Here is a 19,716-nt window from a genome sequence, read left to right as displayed (position 1 = left end):
ACTTTTATACATGTTTGCTATTTAACTTCTTCCAATCTATGTTATTCTGTTAAGGATAGGACGATGATAGGAAAATTAGGAAATGAATGGGAGTGTTTCAAGTTTAATGTGCCTCGAAAAAGTCAAATCGATGGTTGTTCCAATTGAGTGGAAGAAAGATAGATGCAGCGCAAGTGTACAATGAGCGTAACGGGACACAGCGTAACGGGACAATGTGCGCAACGGGACACTTTTTCGTGCGTGCAGCCGGCTTTCATCGATTTATTAGACGTCACGTCAAAAAAAAATGTGCGCTCACGCCTCGAAGTGAGCTGTGCGTATCATAGAAAGTAATTAATCAAGTGTCGAGTGTAAGTTTTCTTTCTTCTCAGGTTCTAGGTGCTGACAGGCAGCGGAGTGAGTGGCCAGTGCAGCCACTCACCGCCAGGGCGCGAGCGCCCCTGGTCATGAATCCAACAATGGATTAAAAAATTAAAGCGGACTACGCGTCCAAGTTCCAAACCCCCGACATGGTAGACTCTTAACTACTCTGTCCAGCTCTGCATCCATAGCATCCTCTGTGTACTGTACACTCCTAGGCTATTAACGCATGCCCTTGAATCCCGCATGTCTGTGCCGAGGGTTTTCCCTGTGTCTATGCAGATTTTACATAGGCTCAACTTAGCATAGTTTTAAGCTATGTAGTTTTAGGATAGTGGAGTCAGTCAAGGCGCCAAGAGCTGCCATGACTGGCCAATCCTCTCCTAGCACACGATGCATGCGACCCTTCCCTGCAAGGCTGCTCCCTGCATGACCAGGCGTATAGGCTTCGGCCTGAGACGCACCTAGGTCCCCCCCTAACTCGGACCCCACCTACATATATACTTAGTTTTTAGTTAGGTTAGGAAAAAAAAATCGATGTGGATTTCATCACTGTGAACAGTATCAGGCATAGAATCGCGAAATTTGGTACTTCGATTCTTCAGTGTAGTTCAAGTGTAGTTCAAGTGTACCTACCTTATTTCCATATATTTTATTTTATTTTTATTGTTTTGCAATATTTATACCTTTGGATATCCTGTGCAAATAATAAGTTGGCTAAACATTGTAACAAATAAAGTAATTAGTTAGATCATTTGAACTATTTGCAGGTTTTCGTCATCGTGTTTATTACAACTATGAAATTTAATTTGCGACGTATTTTACATTTAAATTTTATTACTTTCTTTACTGCAGTCAGTGGCGTATCCATGGGGAGGGGCATGTATAATGAGAAGTGCAAGTGTGTTATGTCTTTAGACTCTCGTACCGAAACATAGGTAAATCAGTTAGTAAAATAATACGCATGAACTTTTAGTGGCCAATTGTTTTAAACTGCAATTCAAAACTCTTTTATTTGTAAAATGCATGCTTAAATAGCCTGAAAATAGTTTATGCTTTACTAAGCCTCCCACTCAAAGGTTTAGCAGAATAATGCCTCTTAGCATTTAAAAGTGCTGAGCAACAATAATCAAATGGGCATGATTACTATACAAAACATACACATATATCTTGTCTAATGTAACTGTGTTACTTTGGCAGCAATCCTTAAACTGGCAACGATAATGCAATCTCCACGAAGATACAACTATCAGGAGATGACATGCTGTGACGTAGTCGAATTAACTTTATACAGCACCATCGCAATATTGCAACACCCAAAACATTGCGGAAAATTCACACAACATCCGTGTTGTAATGCATGCATGACCACCCTGCCCCACTCAATTGCAAGAGACTCAACAGCATATTTGCCTCTTAGCATGACTGTCGCAGAAAAGTAATCAAATAAGCATGCTTGCTTTATAAACCATACGTATATGTCTCTGTTGTAATCGCACTATGTTGGCGAAAATCCTTAAACTAACCACAAAAATAAAATTTCAATAGTAAATAGTTTCCAGAAATAATTATCTTTTAAATATTGAACTGAGCGATGCAATTCAGCTGCTCTGTTCACCCCTGAAATAGTGGGGATGAGAATCCTAAGATTCATTGGCTTCGAGTCAGGCGCCTGAATTTGTGCAATTGGTTTAGTGGCTAGCGCGTCAGGCTGGCGAGCCAGGTGGTCCGGGTTCGATTCCCAGCATAGGAGGGGATTTTTCAAACCTTCTCCCCGGGTTCAGGTCTGGGTGTTTGATATGTCTCTTTCCCCTTTATCACACGGAAGGCAATGCAAAGCCAGAGTGGAATCATCTAATATCCCTTTCAGACGAGGCGACTAGTTGATTCCACTAGTCGAACGGGCGGTGTCAACTCGTCCGCTCTGGAAACACCGTCGGTGTTGGCTCTGGCGGGTGACCAATAGGCTCCTGTGCCTCTCGTTTTCTCATCCCCACGAGAAGACTCAACAACATTCGGCCTTCCCACCAGTCGCCGAGGGTATTCAAACTGTCGGTTTCAACGTGGAGCAGTTCATAGAAGTCCTGCGATATGGGATACGAGGTGAAGGGAATACAGAGATAAAATCAAAAGGAGTGAAGCTTGGAGGGAAGTGGCACGACAATGCCATGCCAGTTTCAACAGCATGGGGCCAGCACGGAGCCTTGCTATCGGTAAAAACATTCTATTCAAAGTAGGTATTGTTGATATGTAAGTAATAAATAGCCGTCGGGGAGAGGTTGCCTGGCGTGGAAGCTGGCGAGACGCACCTGGTCGCCCTCCTCGGGCACCGCGTGCACGGGGACGCTCTGCCAGTAGACGGCGCTGAGCTGCCGGTCCGGCGGCGGCGGGTACAGGCCGCGCGCGAGGATCGCCGAGCTGACGAGCGCGCGGTCCACGTCGCAGCTCCTCACCAGCACGTCCTCGCTGCTGTGCTTGGCGGGCAGGAAGTTGGCGTAGCGCCTCCGCAGGTAGGCGCCCAGCTCCAGCTGCTGCTCCTCGCCCAGCTGGTCGGCAACCACACCGTCTACACCCTCCACCACACCGTAAACACCCTCCACCACAGCATCAACACCCTCCACCACACCGTCCACCACACCCTCCACCACACCGTCCACACACTCCACCACACCGTCCACACTCTCCACCACACCGTCCACACCCTCCACCACACCGTCCACACCCTCCACCACACCGTCAACACCCTCCACCACAGCGTCAACACCCTCCACCACACCGTCCACCACACCCTCCACCACACCGTCCACACCCTCCACCACACCGTCCACACTCTCCACCACACCGTCCACACCCTCCACCAAACCGTCCAAACCCTCCACCACAGCGTCAACACCCTCCACCACACCGTCAACACCCTCCACCACACCGTCCACACCCTACACCACAGCGTCAACACCCTCCACCACAGCGTCAAAACCCTCCACCACACCGTCCACACCCTCCACCACACCGTTCACACCCTCCACCACACCGTCCACACCCTCCACCACACCGTTCACACCCTCCACCACACCGTCCACACCCTCCACCACAGCGTCAACACCCTCCACCACACCGTCAACACACTCCACCACACCGTCCACACCCTCCACCACACCGTCCACACCCTCCACCACAGCGTCAACACCCTCCACCACACCGTCAACACCCTCCACCACACCGTCCACACTCCCCACCACACCGTCCACACCATCCACCACACCGTCCACACCCTCCACCACAGCGTCAACACCCTCCACCACACCGTCCACACCCTCCACCACACCGTACACACCTTCCACCACAGCGTCAACACCCTCCACCACACCGTCAACACCCTCCACCACACCGTCCACACTCTCCACCACACCGTCCACACCCTCCACCACACCGTCCACACCCTCCACCACAGCGTCAACACCCTCCACCACACCGTCAACACTCTCCACCACACCGTCCACACCCTCCACCACAGCGTCAACACCCTCCACCACACCGTCCACACCCTCCACCACACCGTACACACCCTCCACCACAGCGTCAACACCCTCCACCACACCGTCAGCACCCTCCACCACACCGTCCACACTCTACACCACAGCGTCAACACCCTCCACCACACCGTCCACACCCTCCACCACACCGTCCACACCCTCCACCACACCGTCAACACCCTCCACCACACCGTCCACACCCTACACCACAGCGTCAACACCCTCCACCACAGCGTCAACACCCTCCACCACACCGTCCACCACACCCTCCACCACACCGTCCACACCCTCCACCACACCGTCCACACTCTCCACCACACCGTCCACACCCTCCACCACACCGTACACACCCTCCACCACAGCGTCAACACCCTCCACCACACCGTCAACACCCTCCACCACACTGTCCACACTCTACACCACAGCGTCAACACCCTCCACCACACCGTCCACACCCTCCACCACACCGTCGCACCCTCCACCACACCGTTCACACCCTCCACCACACCGTCCACACCCTCCACCACACCGTCCACACCCTACACCACACCGTCCACCCTCTCCACCACACTGTCCACACCCTCCACCACACCGTCCACACCCTCCACCACACCGTCCACACTCTCCACCACACCGTCCACACCCTCCACCACACCGTCCACACCCTCCACCACAGCGTCAACACCATCCACCACAGCGTCAACACCCTCCACCACACCGTCCACACCATCCACCACACCGTCCACCACACCGTCCACACCCTCCACCACACCGTCCACACCCTCCACCACAGCGTCAACACCCTACAACACAGCGTCAACACGCTCCACAACAGCGTCAAAACCCTCCACCACACCGTCCACACCCTCCACCAAACCGTTCACACCCTCCACCACAGCGTCAACACCCTCCACCACAGCGTCAACACCCTCCACCACACCGTCCACACCCTCCACCACACCGTCCACACCCTCCACCACACCGTCCACACCCTCCACCACACCGTCCACACCGTCCACCACACCGTCCACACTTTCCACCACACCGGCTTCCGAACCATCCGAGCGCCCTGGCCGGCAAGCTCTTTTCAACACCTAACCGTTGCAGAAAACCGAAAGCAAAATAATCTCAAACTTGTAATTTACTCTTTGGGCGAATCCTAGAATGACGTGAAAAGTTGAAAAAAAATTCATCTTCTTGAAGCAAGGGTGGAGACTAAATGATGAATAAGGTAGGGCCAAATTAAATTTTTTAATACTATTTTAGTACATTTGGAAATTTAATATTTAGTAAATTTTATTTATGGTTCAAAAAACGTCCTATTATCTATATCACTGCAGTATTATAATACTTTAGTAAGTTTGGTAAACTATAATTACGAATCAGGGGAAAATATGAAAATTATCAATGTTCCTGCGGCGTTGGGAGGGGGGGGGGGGGGTGAAAAGAGAGAGGCATGCTGCTATGACCCTCCCCTCCTCTATGAATCCACCAGTGCCTTGAAGAATTACACCTCTAGACTAGCAGAGATTTTGCTTATCGGAGGTTGCCGCGGGACTCTTCTGTAGTAAGAATTTGTTCTTCATCATTCACCGGGCTGCCTGGCTGGCGTCGGTAACGCACACCTACATGGGAATTTTAAAGGTGACCCTATAGGCTATTATTTCATTTTGAAATTCTCTATGCCACTTACAATACTAGGTTTAGAATGTTTCATACCTAATATCGTTGGACAAAACACCCGCATCAGCATTTTTCACAGTTAAAAAAAAAATGTTTAAGAGAAAACCATGAAACGAAACTTGTATGGGCACGTGCAATGACACTTAAATGATATTCGTAATCAGCCACTTTCAAGAAATCATGTACGGTTTGCAAATGGCAAGTTGATGCCCGGAGCTTTGCACGTCATTTGGTGGTCCAGGTTGCCCCCTTAACCAAACATCCTTAAACTTCAAGGCGGCATTAGGTGAGAACTGGCCGTGAGAGGATATCAAAATTCCTTAGAAGCTAAATAAACCTAATGTACTAGAAAAATTTATGCTTTTTCGGCAATCTTTTTTTTTGTGTTCACAAATGTTTCACGGTCATTTTTCCTGTAATGTTTAATTCAGAACGTTAAATTTTATAATTTCACATCAATAATAAACACAAAAGGACATAGACAGCAGTTGTCTAAGCAACAGACTATTTCGACTTTTTTCCTAAAATAGAACACCACAGTTCCTTCAAAGGCATCAGGATGCATAAAAAAGATGCAAGGGACTCGTCCTTTCACGTAAGGCTGAATCAGCGATTCTGTAAGAATTCTCGAACTATTCGAATAAACAAAAGAAAAGTCAGATAGTCTTTCAGTACTCGCCTCTTATGTGTCAACATCTAATCTCGGTAACGGTTAAATTCATGTGTTCTCACATTGCAAATAAGCTTACAAGAAGTAACTTCGGCACGAAATTTTACGCAGAATGCTATAAAAAAATGCTGAGCATGATAAGTATACCAAAATAATTCATTTTAGGGAAAAAACGGTAAATGTTTTCCTTTTTTAAAACCTTACTATAAATCTGTTTAACAAGAAGATACTCTTGATTTCTCAGGGCTAGCCGAACAACAGGAGTACCAAACGCGTCGCTTGTAAATGCCTCAACGCTGAACCTATGACATTTCCTCCTATACCGGAATAATCACTGCCTGTGTTTTTAATTATACTTCTTTGCTCGTCGAGTGTGAAATTTTAGTAAGCACCATAAATGCAATTAAATAAGCGCGCATTACACTACGGAAAGTTTACAGGTTGAAAGTCCAATGCGCATGCGTGCAGAAACTGCTATAGTCACAAGTCGAAGTCGTGAAGATTGTGGACCCGAATGTGACAACATGCACCCGTATATATACTTTCGCGAACATCGAAGGATGTACTAAGTGTATTGGTGTGCTAAAGTAACCTTTATGGAAGTGAAACTATCCTAGAATACATTTACAAAAACTTGAATAGTCATAACAATATAGAATCGCAACTTAAAAATACCTATAATTTATAAACCAGGAAAATTGTGTTGGAACAACCATGGCGTCAAAGATATTTACATTTTTTTGGTTATATAAATAATTTTAAACGTGGCGCTATCTTTGAAGTATTTTTTCAAAATAAATAGTTGCAGTCCAAGAAATACATTTGAAAACACAACCTGAAACAGTTTAAAACACATTAAGTATTTATATATATATATATATATATATATATATATATGTGATTATTTGTTTTTGCATAAAAGGCAGTAATCAGTCTGTTAATACTTTCTTCAAACAAACCGTAACCTTATTGAGCTGATTGAAAATTTAAGATTTAACAGAAAAAATTTCATCACGAAAATATTCTATTAACATGGTGTCGAATATATGAAGGCTTACAATTTGCTGTATGTCCACAATATGACGGACGCTTCACTATCTCTACATTTCACTGTTAACTCAATGTTAGTCAAAATTGCAATTCCAGCAATTTACCATATTATTAAAGTTGTCATTATTTATTTTTATGATTGTAAATTATAACTTAATGAATTCAATGATAATTGTACTAATAAAAAGTTTTATTTTTTAATACGTGTAAATTCTGTGTTGTTTACAAAATCAATACAAACGGATGAACACGCGGGTCTGCGAATTTGTTTGAGATTTCTCAGACTTCCACGGATGGCAGCACTTTGTTTACACATTTCAGTTCCAATCTAATTCTGTTTCATTAACGAAATTACTCCTACCAAATGCCGCATACCGAGAGCTAAGATGTTTACACCTCAAAAATGGGCTGATATACTTTCAGATGAACTTTTTAAGGATAATTGAGCCTAAAGGGTCTTTTAAGGAGGTATGTATGCGGAAACAGCAAAAGTATAGTGCGGGCCAGAAGTCTTGCGAGCTGTGACCCAATTTTCTGCTCACACGAGTTGCTGGATCGGCTGGTTGAAGCGGAACAGCGGATGAAGCAATACGATTCGGCACGGCTCCGTTGCACATCAATTGTTAAAAAAAGTATACAATTGCAAAGACAACGCAACGGGTATTTATAAAAAAAAATTATAACCCGGAAAACTTCTCTTTTGTTCAGTGAGCTTCAATGAGTTCTACTCAAAAGATATTCATACATAGTTTCATCGCAGGCAACTCCCCTCGATTTTAAGCAGTCACCGTTTGTTGTAACATTTCCATAAAAAATCTTCATTGTGGTTCTCCATGCTTACTTCTGTGTAAAATTTCGACCTCCAATCCCGTTTTGTGAACTTCATTCAAAGTCCGACTTTTCTTCAAACCAACAAACATACCAGTCCTATTTCTCTCAGTCTAATTTTTACAATTTATGCTAAATGGCAACTGCTTCTTTAAAGAAAAAAAATAATGCGATATCAATGATTCAGTTCCATAACTGTATGCTAATAATCCCCCCAAAAAAAATACAATCAACCATTTTGTGCATGTATGAAATTTTTTTGTTTTGATTTCTTCCATTATTTCTCTTTCGTCATTGCTAATTAAACTCCATTATTTACTGCGAGTCATTTGTTTGATTTTACTACGCTTGCGCTAAGCACTATTTTCATTACAAAAAAGTAAGAAACTCGAAACTTGAACTCGTATAGAGTAACGCCACCCACAGATACATATTGTACTCCACAAATTTTTCTATAGTGCACTTACCTCTCACGCTCCTAATCATAACTCTAAGACTTCTGGCCGGTACCATACATAAATAAGAGGCACGATTAATCAAACCTAAATTTAATAAAAAAACATATGATATTAGGAGTTACTTGGCTTCTGTGTTGCAGTCGCGTCGAAGGCGAAGATATCACCGGCGTTTCGGTAGACGTTGCAGTCGCCATCATCAGGGAGCAGTTACCTACTACTGCTTCTAGATGATGGCGACTGCAGCGTTGACTGAAACGTCGGTGATATCTTCGCCTTCGACGCGACTGCAACCCAGAAGCCAAGCAAGTCCAGAAATGGCCGCGAAAACCTGCGGTCTTTACTACAGTTTATATCATACAACCCGCATACCTTCTCTATGCTGCCAACAACGCTGTTTTGTGGGCAACATCAAGAAAATATAATTAAGTTACATACACTGAAAAAATGTAAACTAAGAATAAACTAAGAATATTTGTCTAAATTATGGATAGGTCCCTAAGAATCCATTTGTTCCTTGGCGAAGGAAGGGGGGGGGGGGGGGGGTTGTTTGTTGACTGCTGATTTTTTAATCACTTTTGTTCAATTAACAATATTTTAATCTACATAATCAGCTGCCAGGGGCGCTAGCGTCACATGCTCAGCTACTACATCTTATATCAAAGTAATTTTTCACTAGGGTCAGTGTCATTTGATTTTAATTCAGGAGTTGCAATTTAGCACTAACTATTATGTATTTTTCACGATAAAAATGTAATGAAACAACTATATTGCAATTAATTTTTAACAAAGGCCCGTGTAAATATATTTTATATATATTTTTTGTACATAACAACAAAGTTATAATTTCACACCTACACTTAAAATACAGAAAGTCAATGTTTTTTAAGTTATGGTTTGTATTATATTTTACAGTCTTGGCTACACTGCCTATAAAATTACACCAAATGAGTATTCATAACTTAACCATAATTACGTGTCAAAATATACTTACTTCGAAGGTAACAAAAAACTTTTTACAGTGCAGGCACATGGGGATACAAGTGAGTAAATTTACACTTGTTAATAGTGTTTAAAATGCATAGACCTACTGCTTGTGTAAAACTACAACAGGTTGATGTATTATTATCACAACATAAAGTATTATTTCACTTCATTTTAACGTAATTTTAATATAAAATTTTGGATATAAAACCATTAGAAGAGTCGTTGATTTATACTGCATTTCATATTTCTTATCTTTGTTTTTAAGAATAGTATCTCTATTAGGTGTAAAATTACATAATGTGATGGGAAAATTACACAAGAATGTTGTCTGACAGGCACACCGGAATAAAATTCATTGGATTAACACTTGTTGATAGTTTTTAAATACGCTCTGTTTGTGTAAATTTTCACAAAACATGTTGTGTTGGTGTATTCACCACACAATGTGTTATTTTACTTAATATAAATGTAATTTTAGAAGGACATTGTGGGTGTAAAACTATCAGAAGAAACTTTTATTTAATTTATAAATTATAAACCTACATTTGGTGTAAAATTACACAAGGAATGTGTAAGAATATACAAACTATATGTGAGTTTTTTTTAGAATTACACATCGAACAATGTAAACATTAACTATCACTGAATCTGTAGATTTACACTTTTATAATGTAGTATTTGCATCCAACAGCTGAGAGTGATTTGATTAGATATAAATATATTATCTGTGTCATTTACATTGTATCAAAATTGACAGTTCACAAAATAGGAGCAATGGTCTATATCTTCTTTCAATATTGTTTTGTCAATTATGTTTGTAAAAAACTTTATGTGATTTCAATATTTTGTAAAGAAACATCACGCGATGCTTTGAAAAATGACAGAAAATGAGTACCACTGGTTATTCTTTTTAGAAATGACTAACTCGAGGCAAGATTACATGGCACAGAGTAAAACAAGCGTAAGCAACATAATGAAAAAAATCACTTTTGGCATAGCCTACAGGCGTAAGTAGATTTCGAAATATATATTTCTTCTGGAAATATCCTGGAGACTTGTATAAACTTCTGGAACAATTTAAGAACTTAATGTACATTCAATCCCATATGTTGCCCAATGTTCCAAAATGACTGATAAAACATTTTCTCATATTCAATGCAGCGAAAATGTTCCGAATGTTTTTAACTCAATGCATCCAGCATTGAATAGCTTAGAATGAATTCCATACTATGCCTACTAGGGCAGTAATAACAGTTTTTTAATCTTCAAATACTATTTTATCCGTTGCACTAATACATAGTCGTATAAAAAAGTTTTGGACCAAGGTTTAAGACAATATTAAGATGGTTTGAAATATATTGAAAGGAATTAAGCAGTAAAGAAGTATGATTTTTTTATTTCAACCTCTGTTTTATGTTAATAGTTCGTTTCATCAAAAAGTGTTTCAGCCAAAAGTTTTAGTTAATATTTAGAATTTTTTTACAATAAATTATAACGGAATTGATAGTGTTCCTACTAAAAAAGTAAAGATTATTTTTGTCTTTCCATCCTTGTTATATTAACCCAGTGCAGTAATGGTTGTATAAAAATTATTTCATATGGAAGTTGTAGATAATATTTTAAGGTTTAACAGTAAATAAAAACGAATTTAATAATGTACATGGTACGAAAAATATGATTATTTTTCCATTTTACCTTTGTTTGTTCAAACCCTTTCAGCAATGGTTTGTCTTATAAAAATTGTTTCAGACAAAAGTTTTAACTAAAATTAATTAGATTTACAAACTATTTGAATTGATTCGATTGTGTGCCTACTAAGGGAGTTATTACTCCGGCCCTTGTTTTTTCCACCCCTTTCAGTAATCTGGTCGTATCAAAAATATTTTTAGACGAAAGTGTTTGGTATTACTCCTAAGAGTAATTGAAGACTGAAAAGAAAAAAAAAAGGTTGAGACTAATGACTTTTTGTTAAAAACTACCTAGTTTCTTTTGCTGTAACATCCAACGAAGTCATTGCTTTTAGTATCGCTTATCGCAAAATTTGTTCTCTGATATATCAAGGTGAACTCATTGGACGTTCTTTCCGAACTCTAAAGTGCATATTCTGTACGAAATTAAGTTGATTTTACGTATTAAAGTAATACTTACAAATTTTCATGTGCGAGATCTCCAAACGTGTGAGGAAATGAGTTCCTTCTATAGTAAATAGTCACGCACAAAGAGTGGACTGAGATATGCAGCCATTCCAAGCGGCGACCCGCTGATATCGTATAATTTCAACGGATATGGCCATATCGCGTAACTTCATTGACAAAGAGGGACTGTGAAGAGGTGAGAGCAAGGCAGAAATATAACCATTTATTTAATTAATCAAGGCAACTTGCGCCTAAGCAATAGCGAGACGAACTAACGAACGAAAAATTTGCAGGAAAAATATGAAGGCATGTACCATGTTTGATTGCAAATATTTAGAGAAACCACGGGGGAAAAAAATATTGTGAGTGAGTCTTTCAGTACTCGTCAGTGATGTGCAAACATCTAACCCCAGTAACGAGCAAATTCACATGTTCTCATGTTGCAAATAAACTTATAATTTGCGTTACTTGCGTTATTGCGTTTCTTGCGTAGGTTATGTACCCGGCCTTAGAAAAACCACATGGCAATGCGTTGAGCTGTTTAATACCGAGCGTGATAAATATTCGCTTTTCAAGTACATACTTACTCCACCCACCACTGGAATTCGCTGACTCAGTCGTCAACGTTGATTGCCACATTCACGCGCTGATAGCAGCACGAAAAAGCACGAAATTTTAAACTATTAGAATAGGCTGCTGTGATAGAAAATAATACTTAAAAAAGTTACTAAACCCCGGATTTAGACTTGATATTCGACCAGGAATTTGATTAAAATACTGCCCATGTTGTTAACATTCATTAAAACAGGTAATGCTATAAAATTTCCGTACATGTTAGATGACTATAAACTATAAAAACGTATTAAATATAGTTGTACTATTATAAAGTTTTTTAATGACTATGCAAAGTCATTGACATTTATTTCCTAATAAACGTAATTAATTTAATTTTATGTAAAAATAAATGATGTAGTACTGCCTAGTATGAAATAATAAATCAAATGGACTGACCTGTGTATTTAATAATATTATAGCAATGAGGTAAACAAATAAAATTTATATATATATAGGCTTAAGACTCAATTTGTATAATACATTAATTTGTTATTAAAATAGTAAGAAAGGTTTTTTCAGTTACGAGGTTTGAACCACGTCAAAAATTACACATTGAGTTTGTCAATCGTACGTTATATCATTGCGCTATCAGAACAAATAGGGTCTAGGAAAGAGACTATACATTAACTACGGTGTAATGCCATTTTCCTTAGATATTTAAAAATCTGGGATTAATATTTTGTATGACTCTTTTAGTTTACCAATATATTCCAGGGTAGTTTCACTATCATAAAGTTCCTTTGGCACACCAATACGTTTGGTATGTCCCCTAATATTTTCGAAAGTGACATAAGGGTTAATGTTGCTACACGTGGGTCCGCCATCTTTGTGACACATTTCTGTTCATCGAATTCTTTTCCATTTTCACGAAATGACTTCTACCAAATGCCGTATACCGAGAGCTAAGATGTTTACACATAAATATATTTGGATGGCTAGACCAGGATTCAAATCTGACTGCGAGTAAAACGTTCTAACATATTTATTTTTAAAGTTATTTCTACAAAAAGCCTTATTCATTGGTAATTTTCCTCCCCAACTAGCGAACCAACCTCAATTTACTGATATATTAGTGACAATTTGACAGTTTGTACTGAATGTTTCACTGGCTTTGACATTTTTCTGACCAATTTAGACGAGACTCAAACCCATTACCCCTCGCACATAGAGTTGACTTTCAACCAGCAGCGCTACGTAGGCCGGCTCATTGCACCACCTGGCTTGGTCAGCAGTAGAAGTGGCCAGCACGCGAATTAATTTACAATATATATGTATCAATAACTTTTAACACTGATGATTCACATCTTAAATTTTCTTTTGAAAGGCTATTCAAACGATGAATTCCAAAAATAAAGCACGCAAACTTATGCATTAATCGGGAACACACTTCTTGTAAAATAGCTATAATAACTGTATTACTTTTTACCTTTATCGGTGCATAATAATTTTTGTTTTGTGAAGGCTATATTTTAATTCCGTTACTATTTAACCTTTATGTGCCACTAGTATTGCCATTGCCCCATTGGTATTTGTAACAAATATCTGATGTTTTGACGTGTCCAATACCGCTGTGTGATAAAACTTGTGTATTGAAACTGACGGAAATGATAATTATAATAATAAAATTAAAAAAAAATTGTGCGTGGAATCTACGCGCAACATAAGTGAAACTTCTTTCTTATTAGGTAGAAATATAAATTATTAGAATTTTTTAATCATTAAGAGATACTTAATAATTGATAATAGTAAGGATGCGAGTACTATTTTAAATGAAAAAATGCCTTTAACCGCGCTCTGTACTATCGCATCCGTTCATTGGCATTTTTTGGCGCTACTTTTGACGGTTTATTCTCACGTTGCCTTTGATAAAACCTCTTATCTGCTTCTGTATTATTATTATTATTATGGATGATGTTTAATCACGATTTCCAGGTAATTGAAATGAAAAAAAAAAACACTTAATTCGAACACTAATTGCACTTATAAAGTCTATCTTATTAGTCTGCAAGTCCTTTAGACATTTCAAATCACAGTGTTCACAAACTAAAAATAAATTACACTATCCACATAAAAATAAATGACACATATAGGCTAAAACTAATGGCACAAATCAATAACTCTTTACCAAGCTAATAAATAAACTGAAGATATTTCAAATCAAATAAAAGATTTATAGCAGCGACAATCGTTAGTCGTGACGAAGAAATAAAGAAACACAAGCAGCGTTACGAGACTTCCGTAGCATCACTGCTGCGTCATTTCTACCCTCTCCCCTGCCGCCTCCCCTTCCGGCCGTTACAACTGGCATATAGCATGCTCCGCTACGTACATATCTCCCCCCCCTTTTTTTTTCTGTCTTCCCATTCGATCGCTTGTGCAAGCGTTGGAGGGGCATCGCCGCTGACGCACTCTTCTGCTATCCCGGGTCCCCAACCACGTACCTAACTATTCTCCTCATGCGATCAGAATTTTCGTAACGCTCAAAAAATTGTAACCCCCTCAGCAAAGCAGTTTCACTTCGAACTGTCGTCTTGCAAAGTTCTCGGACGTGTGACGTGTCGACGCGCGTGTACAAAAGCGCACACTACGTGCTCGGCTCTGCCGCTGGACTCACCTGGGACAGCTGGCCCCACTTGACTCCCCACTGGTCCTCGGTGAGGGTGTCGCTGGGGTAGGAGACGACCGGCGACCTGGCACCGTGTCGGAACACCTGCGCACAGCAGAGCGGCATTTGTTTGGCCTGTACCTCTTCAAGTAATACACCTCGCTGGCAGTTACTTCTAAATTTTCATAAAGAGTGGAATTTCGCTGTCAAGGTGTGTGAAAACGCCGTGTATTTATTTTGTGATCCATTCTCTGTGTGGGACAAGGTAAACATAATCAAAATTTGGTTAATTGGAAATGCTACCTGTGTAATTTTTACTTTATTTGTAACAATATCATCAAAATATTTATTTTCAACTTAAATGGCTGTCTTTGTGATGCTATGTGTGACAAGATAACCAAAATTATTATATTTTCGACTACTATTCCTATCTGTGCTATGCATAATCTGTTAGGACAAGATAACTACAAATATTGGTCCTGTAAACTACAAGTGCTGTCTGTGTAGTGCCTACTCTATGTATAACAATATAACTACAATCTTTATCTTGTCAAATACAATTACTTTCAGGTTAATGCCTACTCTATGTGTGACAAGGTAAGCACAATATATATCTCGTCAACTGTGATTACTCTGTGTGTGATGCCTGTTCTATGTGTGACAGTTAACCACAATCTTTATCTTGCAGACTGAAACTATTCTATATGTAATGCCTACTCTATGTGTGACAGTTAACCACAATCTTTATCTTGCAGACTGAAACTATTCTATATGTAATGCCTACTCTATGTGTGGCAGTTAACAACAATCTTTCGACAGATGACCACGATGTTTTTATTGTCCACTATAATTTCTGTCTGTGTGACGCCTACTCTATGTCTTGCAGGACTCACCACGTGGGCCAGCTGCAGCGTGCCGAGGAAGGCGAGCTCGTCGTGCGCCATAGAGCACGCGACTGCAGAGAGCACCAGGACCGCGGGCACCAGCCTCTCGACGCTCATCTCTGCGACTGCCTGTCCCCGGACACACGCTTGTGTCGGCACGACCGCAGATGTCCGTCGGTGGCGGGTGCTCCGTATCGCGCGCCATTTACGCGAACAATGCCGCGCCTCGATTTTTTGCTGCGTCTCCGTAATTACGTTTCCCCATTGTAATCCTGGTTTCTACTGACAGCGTCTTTTCTTTTGGTTTTACTTTTATTTCACAGTGTGGTAGTTAGAGGCGGATACATTCAACGTCGCAGTTCAATGATACTTGGGAATAAATCGGTAATTTGCCTGGAATAATTTTTGGAGTTCATGAATCATAGAAATAGGAATGAGGGAAACGAGTGTCTTAACCCTGCGCCGGCACCCTATCAAGTTGGCCAAAAACTAAATTCATCGACAAGGAACAGTAGTAGTATGTTTTGGGGGCTCCTGGCACTGGGTTCTGGGATGGTGCCTATGGTGCCAACCGCCATCTTGGATTGTGACCTTCAAAATTAGCCAATTTTAGCCAAAAAACGCCAAAATTAGTTAAAAATCGCCGAAAATCACCAAAAGTTCCATTTTTTTTTGGAAAAAAAAAATCCCACCAAAATTTCTCAAAAAATTCCACAATTCAAAAATTAGGATTTCGAAAACCTCAAATTACTTTTTGCCTTACAAAGAACCCAAATTCCTAAAAACGGCTGAAGCATCCATTTCTAAAGCCTTCGATAAGCCATTTCTAGGAATTAGGATACCATGACGGCCATTTTGAATTATTACATCACCGTTGCAATTTTCGTTACGGCCGTCATCTTGAAAATCCGTAGTTTTTATGTTAGAAAATTGGGAATTTTTTTAAAAAACATAAAAATAATCGAATTGAATAATAAAAAGTTAATAAAAATTATTTTTAAAATTAAATGTACACTTACGCCATGGAGCTCGGAGTCCTCGGTTCAAACCCGGTTAGGTAGAAAAAAAAAAAGAACGATCCTTCCTCCACGGAAGCCGTTGGCAGACTGACCTCCCACCACTTATGTCAAGGTATATATATATATATATATATATATATATATATATATATATATATATATTTATCATCAGAGAGTATGATGTCATGTTCGCCATCTTGGAAATATTTATTTATTATCCGATTTTAATGAAAAAAGTTTTGAAATTTATAAAATAAATAAATAATTTTTTAATAAAAAATCTTTAAAAACCGTTGCATGTTTCGTTACGACCGCCATTTTGAAAATCCATAATTTCAATGCTAGAAATTCGGGAAAAATTCCAAAAATTATTAAAAAAATTGCCTACTTCAAATATTTAGTTATTTAAACGATTTCGGTCCTCGGTTCGATTTCCAGCGACAGTTCACCAGTAATTAATTAATGTATTTAGAAAATTCTCAATAAAAAGTTATAAAAACGTTTTATGGCACACCCGACTTTTTGAATTATGTCACCACTGTATCACTATCGTTAAGGGCGCCATCTTGAAAATCTCTATTTACTATCCGATTTTAATGAATAAAAGTTCAAAATTCATCAAAAAATAACTTATTAGAATACTGATTGATTAGATCGATTCCCATCCTTGGTTCTAAACCGGTAAGAGCAAAAAATAAAAGACGACAGAACCTACCTCCACGGAAGCCGCCTAGACTGACCTCTCACCACCAATAACAAGATATATATCGTCAGCTGGTATAATGTCATGTCCGACATCTTGCCTTCGTCTGCTGGAGGCCACCATCTTGTTTTCGTCTGCTAGAGTGTGCTGATGCCATGTTAGTATTATTTTCTGTTCACCATACCTTTGACCTCGACTTTTGGTATATTGGTATATTGACCTTGAACTTTGACATTGACCTTGAAATTTGAACTTGGTCTTGAAATTTAACCTTGAACTTGACGACCATAATGGATTCGACATTTTGTGTTCAGTACATGCTACCAGTAGCTACCACCTGCTAGAGGACATTGCCACCATCTTGTTTTCGTCTGCTGGAGGACACCATCTTGTGTGTGTACTCGTCTTATAGAGTGCATTACCATCATGCTAGTTTTATTCTAACCCGTTAGAGTGCAGTAATAATTTATTATTACTGAGGTGTCCACCATCGGGATATTTGGGCACCATCTTGGAATCGTGTAATTATTATTTAGCTAGCGATTCGGGAAAAATCCAAAATTCATACAAAAATTAACTCATTAAAGTAATGATTGATTCGAAACCTGGTTCGAAACCTGGTTCGATACCTGGACGATATAAAATTAATGTAATATAACTAAAATTTAGCTTAATCGTGGCAGGTTCGAGGAATAAAACACAGCAATTTCTTTTACAAACATAATATTTATTACTTAATTTATATTCTACTATAAGATCACCCTGCGAAGGTTAGCAATCTTATAAACATTTAGGTCTACATACCCGTGAAATGTATAATTCTTAGCTCCAATCGGTTTATACTAGACAGAGACCAGCCCAAACCTTTACTGACATAGTCCTCCTCTTCTTGACAGAGTTTCTGGACACCATGTTTAACAGTCTGCTTCACGACGTCAGAACTGTAAATTACTGCAGCCGATGTCTTGAATGCACACTTCTTCACTTTGTCATCGAACATATATGACTTTTTATATAGAGTCCAGCCACATGTCATACTTTAAAGGAACGTCTGTTGCTACATCACCAGTAAGCTGATTTATAATATTCTGCCTAATACCGCCAAGGAAAATAATGTCTTTGGCTCCAAATGCTTCTATGAACTTAAAAATAAGGAAGAGCCACACATCACGGTGAAGACAGATGTTGATGAGATGCCAAACCAAAAAAGTAAATATGAACCAGCTTCAGAAGAAGATGACTTTACGAGTACAGAGTCTATGCACAAGAAAATGTTACGGACATTTGGACACCAAGTTAATGCAATTGTCCGGCAATACTTTAAATCTTTCACGAGTTGGAATAATGACACGACCTACGGAGTGTACAGAAAACATACCTAAGTGGTTCCTCGGTGCTAAAGAAATAGATTTATTTCCAGGAAATATCATATGTGTAGAAGAGTACAAAACATACTGGACTCCAGGTCTGTACTAATTGCTGTTTTGCAGGGAACCTGAAGGCTATTCCCACGAATATTTGCAAGCGTACAATAAACTTTTAGAACTAACTCATGCACATTTTCGCGATAATGATCCAGAAAGTGGCTTATATAAAGACGGAGATCATGCAAATAAAACTACATACTCGCCAATCTTTCAGCTAAATAACAGTACATGATGAAGGTTTAAAAAAGCTAAAAAGTGGTCAGGAATTTGAATATGTGTATTGAGAAGACCCAAAATAATTGTTTAAAAGGTTAAGACTTTTACTTGCTTCGTTTAGCGGCCGTGGCAGACATTTTGCTTGATGGGCGGGTACCGTCACACCTGCAAAAGGATCTCAGCAAATCATTCTATAATGCGACAAGGCTCTGATGAAGAAGTTTGGCATCAAACACTACTCTACATTTATTAATGTCAAAGCCTCTTGTTAAAAGGTTTAACAGAACTTTGCGCACTAAAATGTGGCGACAGTTGACGGCTAACGAAAATTACAAGTGGCTGGATATATTGTCGAAACTAAAAAGAGAATACAATTAATTACTCAGTGTATTCTACCACGATAATGAAGCATTAGGACGTAAAAGATAATCACCTCCTTCAAACTGTGTGTTCCAACACGAAGAAGGAAAATACACGAAAGCGTGAAGCCAAGGTCGGTAACATTGTGAGGATCTCCAAGCAGTAAGGCGTCTTCGAGAAAGGTTT

General features: G+C 39.8%; 2 protein-coding genes across 2 annotated transcripts in view; one reads left to right on the top strand and one right to left on the bottom strand.

Annotated features, from left to right (window-relative positions):
* LOC134530825 (prostatic acid phosphatase-like) overlaps positions 1 to 15,997 on the bottom strand; it is a 41,510-nt gene extending 25,513 nt beyond the window's left edge. Inside the window, exons 1-3 of the mRNA XM_063366069.1 lie at positions 15,815 to 15,997; positions 14,931 to 15,026; positions 2,670 to 2,906 (exon numbers count right to left, since the gene is read on the bottom strand). Of these exons, the coding sequence (XP_063222139.1) occupies positions 2,670 to 2,906; positions 14,931 to 15,026; positions 15,815 to 15,922 (441 nt within the window). The 5' untranslated portion in view covers positions 15,923 to 15,997. The remainder of the gene's footprint in view (positions 1 to 2,669; positions 2,907 to 14,930; positions 15,027 to 15,814) is intronic.
* Positions 2,962 to 4,991, top strand: LOC134529985 (dynein heavy chain-like; the record flags this gene model as incomplete). The annotated part of the gene is made up of 2 exons (XM_063364511.1): positions 2,962 to 3,074; positions 3,116 to 4,991. Coding segments are annotated over 2 exons (1,989 nt in total), but the record flags the coding sequence as incomplete, so codon positions are not given.
* Positions 15,998 to 19,716: the final 3,719 nt, after the last annotated feature.

This window comes from Bacillus rossius, chromosome 3, assembly GCF_032445375.1.
Source record: "Bacillus rossius redtenbacheri isolate Brsri chromosome 3, Brsri_v3, whole genome shotgun sequence".
NCBI lineage: Eukaryota > Metazoa > Arthropoda > Insecta > Phasmatodea > Bacillidae > Bacillus > Bacillus rossius.
The sequence above is the reverse complement of the archived record's forward strand: the minus strand, read 5'-3'. Positions and strand labels throughout refer to the sequence as shown.